This window comes from Drosophila santomea, chromosome 3L (assembly GCF_016746245.2).
Source record: "Drosophila santomea strain STO CAGO 1482 chromosome 3L, Prin_Dsan_1.1, whole genome shotgun sequence".
NCBI lineage: Eukaryota > Metazoa > Arthropoda > Insecta > Diptera > Drosophilidae > Drosophila > Drosophila santomea.
Genome location: NC_053018.2, coordinates 12,479,177 through 12,494,146, shown reverse-complemented (window position 1 = coordinate 12,494,146; position 14,970 = coordinate 12,479,177). Strand labels below are relative to the sequence as shown.

General features: G+C 45.0%; 3 protein-coding genes across 6 annotated transcripts; 2 read left to right on the top strand and 1 right to left on the bottom strand.

Moving 5' to 3' along the window:
• Positions 1-3,187: 3,187 nt before the first annotated feature.
• Positions 3,188-7,048, bottom strand: LOC120449056 (inositol polyphosphate 5-phosphatase E). 3 transcript variants are annotated; one of them, XM_039631353.1, is made up of 6 exons: positions 6,938-7,048; positions 6,403-6,449; positions 6,112-6,332; positions 4,804-6,057; positions 3,801-4,715; positions 3,188-3,746 (listed from the first exon to the last, which is right to left on the bottom strand). In XM_039631353.1, exons 4-6 carry the CDS (start codon positions 6,021-6,023, stop codon positions 3,638-3,640), a joined length of 2,244 nt encoding a protein of 747 aa, XP_039487287.1. In that variant the 5' UTR covers positions 6,024-6,057; positions 6,112-6,332; positions 6,403-6,449; positions 6,938-7,048; the 3' UTR covers positions 3,188-3,637. The 3 variants fall into 3 exon arrangements, with proteins under 3 accessions (XP_039487287.1, XP_039487285.1, XP_039487286.1); XM_039631351.2 differs by having other exon boundaries at positions 4,804-6,332; positions 6,938-7,047; XM_039631352.2 differs by lacking the exon at positions 6,938-7,048 and adding an exon at positions 6,772-6,915 and having other exon boundaries at positions 4,804-6,332.
• Positions 7,049-7,438: 390 nt separating this feature from the next.
• LOC120449145 (spermine synthase) lies at positions 7,439-13,131 on the top strand. 2 transcript variants are annotated; one of them, XM_039631479.2, is made up of 4 exons: positions 7,439-7,801; positions 9,471-9,582; positions 11,107-11,229; positions 11,762-13,131. In XM_039631479.2, the coding sequence occupies exons 1-4, from the start codon at positions 7,517-7,519 to the stop codon at positions 12,343-12,345; spliced, it is 1,104 nt and encodes a 367-aa protein (XP_039487413.1). In that variant the 5' UTR covers positions 7,439-7,516; the 3' UTR covers positions 12,346-13,131. The 2 variants fall into 2 exon arrangements, with proteins under 2 accessions (XP_039487413.1, XP_039487414.1); XM_039631480.1 differs by lacking the exon at positions 9,471-9,582 and adding an exon at positions 10,612-10,720 and having other exon boundaries at positions 7,440-7,801.
• Positions 13,132-13,356: 225 nt separating this feature from the next.
• On the top strand, positions 13,357-14,842 carry LOC120449146 (delta-aminolevulinic acid dehydratase). Its single transcript, XM_039631481.2, has one exon. The coding sequence runs from the start codon at positions 13,448-13,450 to the stop codon at positions 14,429-14,431; it is 984 nt and encodes a 327-aa protein (XP_039487415.1). The 5' UTR covers positions 13,357-13,447; the 3' UTR covers positions 14,432-14,842.
• Positions 14,843-14,970: the final 128 nt, after the last annotated feature.

Below are 14,970 nucleotides of genomic sequence, written 5' to 3'. Positions count from 1 at the left end.
GAAGCAGTTGCTGGGAATGGGGGTTTCAAGGGATGGGGTTGGGTGTATGAGTGTATGGTGCAGGGCTCCAGAATAGTCAAACTTAATCGTAGTTTATTTTTATTACATTTACTCGTATTGCAGGACTCCCATTTCTCAACACGCACATTCGTTACCATGCATTTGCATGCATCCTGATTGTCGGCAATGTCCTTATAAGAGGTGTATTATTTGTTGAAAAAAATTAATCAGCTTAAAATAATAATATTTCTACTAAGCGTTAAATTAGTAGTAGTATTCATAGGTATAGTTTTAAGCAAAAGAAACAGTTTATTATTAATTTATTTATTAATTTGATTTAGATTTTCAAGATTATTGAACTTAACAGATTTGTTTTTGATGTTAAATGAAGCCTTCGGATGAAAAGTTTTATTTAGCTATTTCTGCAAGTCTTTCCCTTTAAAGGATATTTAAGGACTCGACCATTTGAAGTTTTCCTCATTTTTTCGCGCTAAATTGACACGAGACGTTCCCGGTTGCAGGCGAGTTGTGTGTGAGTTTTTCCTTCTGCTTTTCCGGCTGTTGTTGTTAGTGTGGCACGTACATTTATTACTTTTCCCCTTCTCCTCTCACACACACACACGCGCACACACACTCACAGAAGCAAGTGCGATTCGCAGTCTCCTACAGATGCATGCAAAGCGGTTTTCATTTTTTATTGCGAAAATGTAACGTGCCGCATGCGAATTGGTTGCTTTGAGTTCAGCTGCCCCCCATCCCTTGGAGCACTCCTCCTCCTGCGGAGGGAAAAAGTCACTCCGGCAGCCTTTTCGGCACCACCATCGCTTTTAATGTTAACTTTTTCCGTGCCCCACTTGCGAAGAAAATATGAAAAATATTCGTAATAGAGTTGTTTGAAATGTACAATAAGCATTCAAGTGGCTTCGCCGAATGCCGGGTATATTCCAAAGGGGGTTTATCCCGAATGGGGGACATCAGGATGGGGTTCTGCGTATGCGAACTTTCGTTAATGTGGAGTCAGAACTTCCCCGAGCAACTGGCTCAATGGAAGTGGGACACAAATTATATTGAAGAAATGTGCATATTTCATTTAAAAGTATTTAAGTATATGGTAAAGTTATTAAACTTCCAAACCGATTGGTTTTATATTTAAGGGGAAATAAGGAAAGAAACTGCATATTATTCAGAGCCCCCCTGTAAAATATTACGCATACGCACTGTTGCCCACTGTCTTCCCACGCAAAGCACCTAAAGGACTGCCATCCATCAGGCCGCCGGCTCACCTCCTCCTTTCCATCATTCCGTGGTGCATCCGTGGCATCTCGCAGTTACATATGAAAAAGTTCCCGTCTGTGACGGTGCAAACGAGTGCCTGAGATACGAGTAGGGAAAATTTTTAATAATTTCTGCATCTCCGGTCTGCGCTCTGAATGAAAATGGTTGCTTTGATGGCGGCAGCAGCGTAACTAACAATAAAACTTTTTAGTGTGAAGCGGCGAGGACAAAAATATGGACACATATGAAGTCATAAAGTCATATTAACACGTACGAATGCGCACAGGATATTAATGTTCAGTGCACATCCAGTCACACACACACACTTTCACATCCATGAAGGCAGCCAGAAGGGGCATAGTTTTTATATTCGCCAAGTTGCCCGACTCCAATGCTAATATAATTTCATATATTGTGGTTAAATTCTCGCACCGGCCCTGCAGCCGGAAACGGAAATGAGCTTCACCCTTTTTTTGCCCACTTTTCATTTACAATATTATTTCGCAAAGTCGCCGCAAACTAATTTCAGCCAATGCCCGTGGAAAAACCAAAGTGAATGCATTGCACCAAAAACTTTATGAATTACAGCAGTTGCAGTGGCGTCAGTAGAAAAAACAATAATACTCAGCAATGCCATCCTCTGACCGCAGCGGAAAAAACTGCATCCGAAATTGTTTCTCGTTTTTTTTAAACAAATATTTCCCGGGCCCCCAAAAAAAGAGTTCCGTGCGCCAACGTGGGGGCACTCAAAGCGTAAATGGCCAATACAAACGCATTCAAGTTCGTCTGGCAGGGGCATTTCAATCAGCGACTTCTTCAAAATCGTTTTCGAAAACGGACTTTTGACAAGTGGTTGAAACACTTGGATGGTTGCCCACACAATCGAGGGCCGAACATTGAAAATTAACAGATTCTAGATGGTAAGTGAAATTTAACACGTTATATTATACATACATATTATTTAAAATTATATTTCTAAAAGTATCTGGACTATAGAAAGTTAATTTCTTAGAATAAACCTAGTCGTTAACTTTCTTTAATTAATTTGTGTAAAACAATGACCATAAAGAACACAATCTGTTGAGCAAAGGATCTCAAATTTGTTTCTGTTCATTTGTATTGCAAATAAATGTTATACACATATTATTTAAAATATTAAATCACATAATTGAAATCTAAAATCTACTTCCCATAAAACATTTAAAACATCACGATAGGCCCTCGCTGGGCGAACTCTCACACGCATTTGCAGCAACCACAAATGGCAACCAGCTTTTCTGGGTGGACTTGTGCATGTGCTGGGCGGGATTGGAAGGACATGGACATGGGTGGGCGGGGTAGTGGAGGTAGGAGACCGCGAGGCCACTTGTTTGGCGCACAAGTGGCGGTGCCAGTGGCTGTGCGACTGCAGCATGGCCATCGAGCGCCATCCAATCGCCATGGCCATCCAATAAATGGCTGCCCCCGGAGTGTGTCCGATGGCAACCAACTCAAGTTGAAATTGGTCAAAAGTTTAACATATTTGCGTGTGTGTGTCCGAGTGGCGTATTCGGTGCCGCGAGGAAGGGGAGCAGTTGGTCGTGTTGGTCGTTCCGCTCGTTTTTGGCGCATTTTCGGGGTATAAACGACCCCACAGCATATACGCTTTTGTTTTTGTCGAGTGCCTCCCCCAGCAATTTTGGAATTTAAGTACGCAAAACGGGGAGCTCAACCGTTTAATCGTTTAATAAAAATAAACAAAAACTTGGCGCTTGCTTAAATAAAATTAAAAACTTCATTCGGGTTGCAAATTATAAAAATAATCAACTTCACTATACATAATTCAACAATAACTCTTATAAAAACTAAATAATAATTAAATAATAAAACTAACAATAAATAGTATTGAGTATTTCAACAAGTAATAAAGCTCTTCCGTTAGATGCATAAAATATATTTACTGCTAGTTAACATTATACATTCAAAGTAATTCATATTTCGATTTCATTTCAATATTTGACTAAACTTTAACTATCAGATTTAGTTTAACTACGGACTAAGCTTGTGCTTCAGAGTAGAGGTACAGAATTGTTGCTCGAGTATGTATTAAATAATCTCATAAGGAACGTATTACGACTAAGGCCTCGAGGCGAAAGGCAGCGCCTAAGATCTACCGCAGCATTGCAGGGTATTTAATGGTTATATCGTTACTTCGATATCCGACAGCGCACTGGGTAACATTCTAATCGGGGTAGTACAAAGGCGTCGCACAACCGTAGGAAAGCTTTGACTAGCACTTTGAGATTCGAGTAAATGACTAAATAGATTTCAACGTGGGTGGGCGACCACTAGGAAGCCTAGCTTTGGTTAGCATCTCAGTAGTTTACTGTAACACACAAACGGCCGAGGCGCCGCTATACTGGTTGTTCAAGCGTCGACGCATTCCCTCCAGATAAATGTCGCGACTGAATAGGCCAGCAGCCAAGGGAATTCTAAAAAAAAAGAAAGTTCATTAGCATTTCATTGTAACCATTCCATGCACTTACGCATCGGTTCCCGCACGGATGAGTGTTCGGAAAAGCGCCCACACTGGCTTGTGGTCCGAGGTGGTTATCGAAGGCACCGAGTCGTAGAGCAGACATTGAACGTGTGGCTGCGTAGGTGTGGAAACACCAGGCACAAGGGTCTGCCGACGGATGACTAGTCCCTGCATTTGGCGGTACTTGTAGAGAATGCGATCCGTGTAGGCAGGCGCCCGCTGCTTTGACGAGGTATCGAAGTTCTGGCTGCCCGGATCGTACTTGTACGTGGGTGGAAACGTGATGTTTGCCTCCATAAATCCACGGAATGCGGCGCCATCAGCCAGAACGGAAGTCAACTGATCCGTGTGCATGTAACCATGCGGTAAGTGCGACGGCAGCGGGAACTTGGTGTTCTGAATCCATTCCAGCAGCTTCTCACGTGGCTCGCCCAGTCGAAAGTTAAGATCGCCGCACCAGAAGACATTGTCAAAGTTCTGTGTGACATCTTTGTTCTTATGCCGCTGATTGGGCAAATTGCGAGGCAAGTCCAGAGCATTGATAATCCGCTTTACGTCCGACACACGCTCCTTCACCTTTTGCTGGTGCGCCGTTAAATGCGAGGTCACAAACAGCATGGAAGTGCCAAACAGGCAAAAGGATATGGCCACGGCTCCCTTTGTCCGAAAGGCGGAGCCCGTGCGCACCGACATAGAAGCATCCTCGGGTACGGAGCAGTACCAGATCAAGTCCCGTCGCATAAACACAGCCAGATGGAGGGTACCCAGAGTTGTGGCATGGAAGAGCACGTGGGAGGGACCTAAGGTCTCCTGAATGGTGACCTCCCACTCGAAGCGGTCTGGAGTGGACTCCTGTGTGCCCATTACCACAATGTCGGGAACGTGCTCCACATTGGCTGGCAGCACAAAGTCATTCAGTTGTCTGCAATAAAAAGTATTATGTTTACAAGTTGTGAACTCAAAAGCATTTCGATTTAATATCTCAAAATATATAATTTATATGTACTTACTTTGGTGGACTGTGGCCATTCATATTCCAAGTGCCCACAAAGACGGTGATCTCCTTTTGTGGCAGCACGCGACTCAGCTCACTGGGACCCAAAAGCGAAGTGGATCCCAGCCTGCCATCTAGGAAACTCCGTTCCCTTGCCTTATCCGCCGGGATAAGGTTCAAAGCATGAGCCGCCATTAAAGTCTGACGGGCCAAATTAGATCCCGAACCCTGTCTTTGGAGTGTCATGTTCTCGTGCGACATAAACCTCACACCTGGCTGCTCCTCAATGTGTTCTATTCCATCTGGCTGAGTGGCTATATTGGGCGAGGACATGTGCTGTGGTGTGGTGGCTCTTTTAATGTCACCAGGTTCGTTGGCTGCCTGAAGAGGAGGTAGCTCTTGTCCTGGTGGATAGAGCTTTAAACGCAGTCGGGAACGGCAGGCTGATACTGCCATGGGTCGAATGGGCGACCGATTTTGAAGGCTTTCGCTTCGTGCAACCGAAGCGCAGGCTGCCGCTGGGCTGCACTGGGCAAAAAAGGTCTTGCTGGCCACCGGTGATTCTGGGGCACTGGCACACTCACTGGACGGACGCGGTCGGCGAGTGGATCCTTCGCTGGAGTGCAGCGAGCCCGAGTTGTTGTCCACCATGCTCCAGCTTAGCGAGAGGTTATCGCGGCGCAGAACACTGTTGTTATCCGGTATGGAGTTATACCGCACGGTCACCGGCGGCGTCATCGGTTTCTTTTCCGCCTTGCAGCACAGACTGAACTGGTGGCTAAATCTGTTGTGATTGGGTGAGCGGTGCTTGGGCGACTTGCGCCGCATCACCACGTCGGCTCCTCCATCGCTTTGGGAGCCCGCATCCGTACTGTGCCGGTGCGAGTGGTTCTTTCCTTTCGAGGAACTTGGCTTTGCCCGCCTGTGGAAGCTGATCAGCCCGCTGTGTGACTTTTCCAGCGGCAGCGTTTGGCTCTTGAGGGTGCTGCCATTGTTAGTAACATGGTTTGCAGACGTTTCCGCATTGCACTTGGCGAAACTGACATCGTATTGCCCACAGGCGGACACAGGTCTCTGTTGTAGTCTAGGCGATTCGGGGGTCACGGGATGTGGCTCCACTTTACTAGGTCGCTTGCTCAGCAAACCGAAGAGGGAGCTAGCTGACTTGTGACCAGATCTGGGGCTGCTGGTGGAACTGGTTATCCGCTCCTCACTTCCCGCGCTGCTGTGCTGCATGTTGGCTTGAGTCCGAACCAAATGATTCTATCATCTAAGGTGAAGGTGCTAAGTGGTTATCATGCCCGCCTTTGTCAAGTTAATTTACGCTATCTGCCGGATCTCTCGAACCGAGCTCATTGTGCGATGGCCTCTGGCTGCCGGCCATATAAATAGTAAAGCCAGACGTCATCGAGCGAACGAGCACAATGCAAATGCGACTTTGGTCCGGCGTTCTGGCTGGTCGCAATGCAAATTATTTTCGGCCCGGCGATGACGTACACGAAATCAGGCTAATTGGGCTGACTGGTGGGGATTGCGTGCGCGGCTCTGTAAGATTTGAATGAAAGCAAACATTTAGGCGGGTTGTTAATACCAAGCGTATAATACACTTGCTCACCTGCAGGCAAACGAAATACATATGTGGGCAGATCCTTGGGGCGAGAGCTGAAAGGATTCAGAAAATCAATATGCTGGGTAATAACTGTGGCGACACCACCGCGATATATAAAAAGGGGAGGATTGTGGGCGACTTGGGGGGGTGGTTGGTCGAGGAAGGGTGGTCTTTGGCGACGACGTAACAACATTGGCATGCTGCGGCGCCCACACATCCAAGCACTGAGCACTCAGCATCTGAACGTCTGAACGTCTGAACACGAGCACAATATCCGTCGTCTGCTGATTCGATTCTCTGGGATCGAGAGATTTATAATTAGCAGACCATTGTTCCCGCCAGCGCAGCCTTGTTGTTCTTGTGTTGTTGGCCTACGTCTAGCATAAAAGCAGCAACAATGACACACATGCGACATTCAAGTTCAGGTTCAGGTGCGCATTGATTCCGCTGTTGGTTTTCGTTTTTTTTGTTCCGCACTGTACGCACTACACTTCGATGCTGCTGTCACCTATGCGATTTATGTAATTTTTGTATGATTTACCGCGTTCTAAAGTTGTTTACACCCAAAAACTCGGAGCAACTGCGGACCGCGCCGTGGGAACTGCGATTTAGGGGTGGCAAAAGTGGGCAGTCAACTGCCGATAAGTGGGTGGAAGTATCGATAGTTGCGGGGGTGCTCGGTTCGTGACACGTAGCATACTTTCTTTCAAATAATCCAATAAGAAAGTAAGCACATATTCTTAACGACATTAAACAAGTTTCCAAAATATATTCATTAAATTGTTATTTCCAGCTAAAAGAGTCAATCAATAGGGCAAATATATGAACAACAAACAATTATTAATTTAACCATTTTAGAAACAGACTTATATAATATTTTAAAAAGTAAGCTAACTACAATTTAATATTAATAATGCTAATTTATTAAATATTTAAAAACATATTTTAAAATACCTTTGCATATTTAGTATATACTTAAGAAACTGCAGACACAGCCACACTAAAAGTGCCATCGAAATCGACTTGCTATCGGTGCTCGTAAGCCGCATCACTAGTATTTCGTTTCGGTCGGTACGCGGTTCTACGGTTTTGTTCAACGGATTAGCGCAAGTTTAGCACGATGGCGGCCCAGACGATACTGTTTGATTTTACGCTGGACAAGGACAAAACGGCCGACGAGGAGGCGCGCCTCCAGGTGGCCAAGATTCTGCGTAACGAGCTGGAGCAGCTGTTCCCACAGCTGGAGCTGGCCTACTCGATGGAGTCGCCGGAAAACGGCTACTTTGCGGTGCTGCACGAGAACAAGGACACGGTGATTACCTGCCGCATCTTCCAGCACGGCCTGCTGACGCTCAACGTGGAGTACTTCCTGCCCGACGGCAAGGAGCCCATCATATCCTTCGACGTACGTATCCCAGTGCCATGTAGATTCCTTGAAAACTCAAACGAAAAAGCTGTGTAAGCAACCAAACACCCAACAGCAGCACCACCCACATCTTACTTACCCACCCAGTTTCCGTGTCGCGGCTGATTAGTTTGGGAAAGGGTCTTCCGCCCACCGGGTAAAATTGATTTTCCGCGCACTTGGACCCGAGTGTTGTTGGTAAATGATACATGTGGGAGTGGATGTGGGTGTGGGTGTGGGTGTGTGCATGGAAAGTGGGCAACTGGGTGGGTGTGTGTGTCTGTCTCTGTGAGTTCCTGACCACTCGCCGCGCTCAAATCCCCGGCACTTGGTCAGGGTCAGTTCGTCCGCCCTTGGCCTCAAGTGATGGCTGCCCCCATCGAATCACTTTCCCTGGTTTCTATTATCTAACACCTCTGTAACATACATAACACACATCACACAGCATTTTCAGCTGGGCTTTGCTAGGTTAACTCGCCGTTCCGGTCCCGTTTTTATGATTTTCGCATTTGGGCGAAGCACGTGGATTCGTTTCGCTTTGGGGCATGGTTTATGAACCTCAAAAAACACCCAGAATAGGTGGCTCTTATCACTAAAATCAGATTTCAGTTTAAACCCTTGGGCTCGCTTTATTTCGTGTATGAACTTTCTCGTAATTTTTTACTCTACGTATGCATGTGCATATAAAGAAACCTAAGTCAACATGAACTTCGTTGATACCACAAATCACAAGGTTTTTAAAATTACAATCAGCATATGTACGTAGAACAACGAAGAATATAAATTTTGATTTAGTTATTCCGATTTTCTTGCATCATTTATTTAAGTACATCTAACCTACACCTACGGTTATCAAAATAGCACCGGAAACTTTTAAAAGCTGCCAAAAAGTATAAAATTGTCCTGTGCTACTATTGTGTAACTACTGCTGAAACTAAGAACATTATTTTGAGTATTGAAAATTAAAAGTATAATTTTAATATAATGATTGTTTTCGATAGGCAGCAAAGATAATGTTCTTAAGACGCTTCTTTCTGCTTTATAAGTAAATTTGATTAATCAAATCATCGCTTAAAAAATTAAGCAAAATTACTTTCAGACCCATTATTGTTTCCCCGTATCATTTGGAATGCCAATATGCTATATGTTATTGAACGCAGCTGTTTTATTCGCTAGTGTGGAACTTTCCTTATCTAGCCGGCATCGTTTTTCTGATGGCGACTGTGTTTGCTGTTCGCTTGCGGATTTCGCAAGCCGCGTGTGGCTAAGCCTTCTATTGTGATTTCTGCGATTTTGCAATATGCCTATGCCTGCTGAACACACAAATGAAACAAATAAACAAATATGTCGCCAGATTGCATATATGTACTTGCATGGCTCGCTGTGCGAGTATATTCCCTTTTTCGTATCGTTTCGTTTCGTTCTGTTCACTTTCCTTTTTCATAAGTATCAAGTATTTGGGCCTAAAAATAGCCTTTCTTGGGCCGGGCGGGCTGCCTGTGTCGTCGATTGGTGTGAGTGGTGGGCCGTTTGAATAGTTTCCCTCCTCGCGGATGAAGGTCACCTTCCATTATTATAATTTATTCATACTGAGTGCCCAGCCAGCGCACATCCAATACACATCCGTCGCTAATGCAAGGACCTTAATATAATGGAATTACCATTGCAGACCATGCGCACCATGGAACTGATTCTGCGACAGAAATTCGATTCCGATCGGTCCAAGTACTTGCCCCCGATTAAGCGCGGCGGATATATCGACATATACATGACTAGCTCAGGTTGGTCGAACTCAATGCAACTTATGTACAATCAACCAAACTCAATGAAATCTCAATCTCAACTCAATCAAATCCAGTTTAGTTCCTGCTAGTTCCATTTGCAATGAATATAAACATATATACTCGTATCTATATCTATCTACTCGAACTCACTTCACATACAATCCTACAATTGCAATATATGCCGAAATTCTCTTTCAAAATTCCACTGCAGAATCTAGAACACCCGTGCAGTTTTTCCACTAGTATTTCCGATTGCCGCCACCGCAAACCAAAACTGAAAATAAATAATACTCGATTAAAAAAAACCCTCATGTTCATCACATAAATTGGACACCGTATCTCAGGCGCTGTAAATTCACCCAGTCGTCATTTCCAATCCAGAATTTGAAACGCCTCCCAAGCTCTGCACATTGCCAAAGCCACTGATCATGTTAGCCTAGCGTGTTACCTCCTAGGGGATTACTTTTCCAGGCCACTCCTGCATGCTAGTTTGTCTAATCTTTAATAGGAGCCTTCTACCTGGTAGCAGTGGTGCCAAATTGCTCATTTTATTTCACTGGAATTAGTAATAGTTTATATCCCTTACTTTCTAATAATAGCTGCCATATATCCACGCTGATTTTATAGAAGCTCCTTGGCACCACTGCCACCTAGCATACCCACTGTTCTGAGATTATTATTTAATTTAAATTACGTTTTATTTTCATATCTATTCCATCGACACTCGACCGATCCATCGATCATCATGAACAACCGCTGCCACATCTCCTGGACCAAATTACTCACCAAAATTGCCACGAACTTGTGAATAAATGTGTAAACTATTGAATTATACTTACGCCCCAACGCACATGTGTCACCTGCCCCGATCTCGTACTCGCTCCACGTCGTACGCTCGCTCATAAATTGGTTCCTCAACTATTGACAATCGACTACAACCACTACAACCAAACTGTCACCACAACACGGTCTAAAATCCTAAAATAAAACAATGAAAACTGTATGAACACGAACGGACATCCGCAGAGCGGTAAGAGCCTGGAGAATGTCCTGGCAATCAAACTGAAGGCCATCAAGGCCCAGAAGCTGCCGACGCTGAAGCGCGGCGATGTCTCCAGGTACTTCCCATCGTCAGGTAAGGCAAACCCAAATCCGTTTGGTTAACCATATTGCAAATTCGCAAATAGAGCAACTACTACTCGTACTACCGCTACTGTATGTCATCCGAAATGTGTGATCGTATGACCGTTGAGCGTATGCAGCACCATCGAGCTGATTGTTGTATCAGAGTTCTTCTAGTGGCACCCAGCATGATAGATCATTTCAGTCATTTACTTCTGATTTACCTTCTGATTTGCCTATCTCTTTTACTTTTCTGTAAGAGTGCATTCGTTGGTCTTAAACTTATTTCTCTGCATGCGCCGCCTAACAATTGAGCAGAAATCAGTACTAGTAATCAATAACAATATCGCATTTAAAGCAGCCACTGAGGCATCACTAATCCATGGCACTCTTCCGCAGATGAGCGCATCATCGAGTACGACATCGACAAGGTGGTTTTCGAGGCGCGCTCGCCCTTCCAGAAGATTCAAATCATGCACTCCAAGACGCTGGGCAACATGCTGCTCCTAGACGAGCTGCAGAGTAAGTATACCATGCTTCGCACGGGCATCAGAATGTGATGCACACATGGATGTGCCAACGGTGTCAGGGTCACCAATCGATTGGTGAAAGTGCCGCATAAAAGGTCACGTGCATTTGCCTTAAAAAAGGGCATCAAAAATATAAAGGATTAGGGGTTTTTAACGATTTGTTTTCATTTTTGTTCGCTTTATTTGTTCAAACACTCGCATAATTACAAAAATAAATATTCCGTATCACGGACTGTTATTATAGTGTTAAATTACAAATATTCCATATCACGAGCTCCTATTTGCTTGTTAAACAAATAAAAATAAAAAAATTTACTATCACGGGAATCATATGTCTGAAAAAAAGCAATATTAAAGCTGAATTTGAAAACATTACTGATAGACTGGAATTAAAACTTTATATAGTAATATTATTACTTAGATGTTTGTTATAAAGAAGTATATTAAGCTTTAACAAGGTATTGGTGCCTTCAGCTGCTCCGATTCTTTTTTAAATAAAATTAATGATCCATTTCCCCCTTCAGACATTGCTGAATCCGATCTGATCTACACGGAGACCCTGATGTGTCGCGGCGTGGAGAACTACGAGGGCAAGGAGATCTGTATCCTGGGCGGCGGCGATGGCGCGCTGCTGTACGAGCTACTCAAGGAGAATCCAAAGCACGTGGTGATGCTGGAGATCGATGAGCTTGTGATGCAGACCTGCAACAAATACCTCAACGTGATCTGTGGCGATGTGCTGGAGAAACGCAAGAGCGACCAGTACGAGATCATTGTGGGCGACTGTGTGGAGTACTTGAAGAAGTTCATCGCCGAGGGCCGCAAGTTCGACTACGTGTTTGGGGATCTCACTGATATACCCATAACCGATGCCCCGGAGGGCGAGACCTGGGACTTTATTCGTACCATCTTTGAGCACTCCTTCAAAGTGCTAAAGCCCGATGGAAAGTATTTGACTCATGGCAATGGCTCCACCTGCAAGGTGCAGCTGCGTCTGTTCGAGGAGCAGTTGAATTTGCTGCGTCCGAAGGTGAAGTTCACCACCACCAAGGCGTTTGTGCCGTCGTTCATGGAAGAGTGGCTCTTCTACCAAGTGACCTTCGCCTGACAAGCTCAGGTGAACTCCACAGCCGCAGCAGTAGCTACTTCTAGCGCACCACCAACCGCCAGTCACACACCAGCATCACACAGCATAAGTCAGGAACCGGGAACCGTCGGGGAGATGCTCCAGCTGCACTCCTACACAGTCACTATCCACGGAGCAGCAATCGGAGTTCAGGAGGAGGAAGCTATGAAAAGTGGAGCCGTGGGACAATTGAAACCGCGACCAAGGCGTCGAAAGAAGCGTGTGCACTACCATCACACACTGGTTTCTTAGTCCAGAAAGCACGGAGTCTGAAGCACAAGCTGATCGCCATCATCGAAACCATCGCAACAAGAAACCCAAACAGAAGAAAACACGCACTTCCAATGGCTGTTACTTACAATTGAAAACCAAACCAAATACTGAACCCAATTCGTTTACGCTTAAGTTAGGCTTTAGTTCCGTTTCTCGTCCACTGATTTCAATGCTAAAACTAAGTGAAAAGTACAACCAAAAGGCTAAAATAACTTATGTATTCGTGTTTATTTGAATTACGCCTAAGCATAGCATGTTGGCCAACTATTTGTAATATTTCGTATAACGTGTAAATCTATATATTGTAGAGCATATGTTTAGTTATATCCATTAACCGGCAAAGTGAAGCGGGGAAGGCCCGATCGAGGATGTGTGCATGTGGGTGTGAGGACGCGTAGCAGAAAACACCAACTTTTAATGCTGTAATAACGATTGATACCAAACATTTTAAACGGGAGAACTACAAGTTAAATAAATAGTCGTACGCAGAAATAATCACTGTGGTTTTACTCAATACTTCAGTAATATTACTCATACGCAGTGTTAGCCTGTCTTACATCAAAATGGATAACAAGCCAAACAAACCGTTTCACCACTAATTACTGAACAAAATTTATTTTATGTTATCAAGGTTTCTAAATTACTTCATTTAATTTCAAATTTTATCGTGAACCACCCTATTCCCCCCACTTGTCAGTGTTGGAAAGCGTGCAACAGAGCACGCACTAGATATGCCCAAGTGCCAAGCAGTTGGACGTTAATTTCACTTGTTACGTTGGTTTTAATATTCACCTGGAGCAAAGCGAACAAAATGGAGAGGAAACTGCACAGCGGAATGCATCATCCCACCCTGCGGCAGCTGCAGGAGTCGGGCTGCGAGATAGCGCCGCACAATCTCATGTATCCGGTGTTCATCGTGAGCAACAACGACGACGTGCAGCCGATTGCCAGCATGCCGGGAATCTCGAGATTCGGACTGAATCGCCTGAGGGAGCACCTGGAGCCGCTGGTGGCCAAGGGATTGTCGTCGGTGCTGCTCTTTGGCGTCGTGGAGCCGGAGCTGAAGGATGAGCAGGCCTCCAATGCGGATTCCGCAAAGAATCCAGTGGTTCTAGCACTGCCAAAGCTCCGGGAATGGTTTCCGGATCTGCTGATAGCCTGTGATGTGTGCATCTGCCCGTACTCCTCGCACGGTCATTGTGGTCTCCTGGGCGAAACGGGGCTGGAGAACGGACCCAGCATAAAGCGGATAGCTGAGATTGCCGTGGCTTATGCGAAAGCAGGAGCCCACATAGTGGCTCCTTCGGACATGATGGACAACCGGGTGAAGGCGATCAAGCAGGCCCTCATTGATGCCCAGATGAACAGCGTGTCCCTGCTGGCGTACTCCGCCAAGTTCACCTCCAATTTCTACGGACCCTTCAGGGAGGCGGCGCAATCTGCACCGAAATTCGGCGACCGCAGGTGCTATCAGTTGCCCAGTGGCTCCAGGAACTTGGCCATGAGAGCCATTCAACGCGACGTCGCCGAGGGCGCAGACATGCTGATGGTGAAACCTGGAATGCCCTATCTGGACATTCTCCGATCCACAAAGGATTCCTACCCGTATCACACGCTGTACGTTTACCAGGTTTCCGGGGAGTACGCTATGTTGTATCATGCTGCCAAGGCGCAAGCCTTTGACCTCAAGGATGCCGTACTGGAGGTCATGAAGGGCTTCCGGCGCGCTGGTGCGGATTGCATCATCACCTACTACACACCCTTTTTGCTGGACATTATCGCGGAGGCGAAATAATGGTGTACCTCCAATGTTCGATGTGCGATGTCTTAATCCATGTTCATGTACATACGTAGATTAGAGTGGACCTATCAGAACTATAATTTTATACACTTTTGTAACAGATATGGTAGTGCAATCTATGTAGGATTTTTTAAACATTTATACGGAGCTCTCCATAGACAGAGTTAAACTAATAATTTTTAATACTAAAAGGGGATAAATATTCACTTGTATTTAGGGACCAGCATATTAAGTTTACCGACTAAGTGGCTTAAATAAAACGCAAAGCTTTTACTTACTTTAATATAGACAATATTTTGATACACTAGGATTTAAATTCAATAAAAGAAGTCCACTCTAATCTTGAATCACCATTACTAGTGCTTTTGGAGTGGCTCGCTCAAATACACACACACAAACTAGAATGTATATTTTGATGGTCTTATCAATCGTCCGCATTTGGAAGTCTAATGTCCCGGGGCACATTTCGAATTTCAATTGCATGGCGAAATTCTCAAGCGGACGAACCGGTCGATCCAGTAGCAGCAAATCAA

Excerpts from the sequence above, each read along its gene's own strand:
- LOC120449145 (XM_039631479.2), top strand. The coding sequence starts at position 7,517 with ATGGCGGCCCAGACGATACTGTTTGATTTTACGCTGGACAAGGACAAA. Across the intron at positions 7,802-9,470 it reads AGCCCATCATATCCTTCGAC|ACCATGCGCACCATGGAACT; the intron begins GTACGTATCCCA and ends TTACCATTGCAG. Across the intron at positions 11,230-11,761 it reads GCTCCTAGACGAGCTGCAGA|ACATTGCTGAATCCGATCTG; the intron begins GTAAGTATACCA and ends TTCCCCCTTCAG.
- LOC120449056 (XM_039631353.1), bottom strand. The coding sequence starts at position 6,023 with ATGCAGCACAGCAGCGCGGGAAGTGAGGAGCGGATAACCAGTTCCACC. Across the intron at positions 4,716-4,803 it reads AATGGCCACAGTCCACCAAA|ACAACTGAATGACTTTGTGC; the intron begins GTAAGTACATAT and ends TTTTTATTGCAG. Across the intron at positions 3,747-3,800 it reads ATCCGTGCGGGAACCGATGC|AATTCCCTTGGCTGCTGGCC; the intron begins GTAAGTGCATGG and ends CTTTTTTTTTAG.
- LOC120449146 (XM_039631481.2), top strand. The coding sequence starts at position 13,448 with ATGGAGAGGAAACTGCACAGCGGAATGCATCATCCCACCCTGCGGCAG.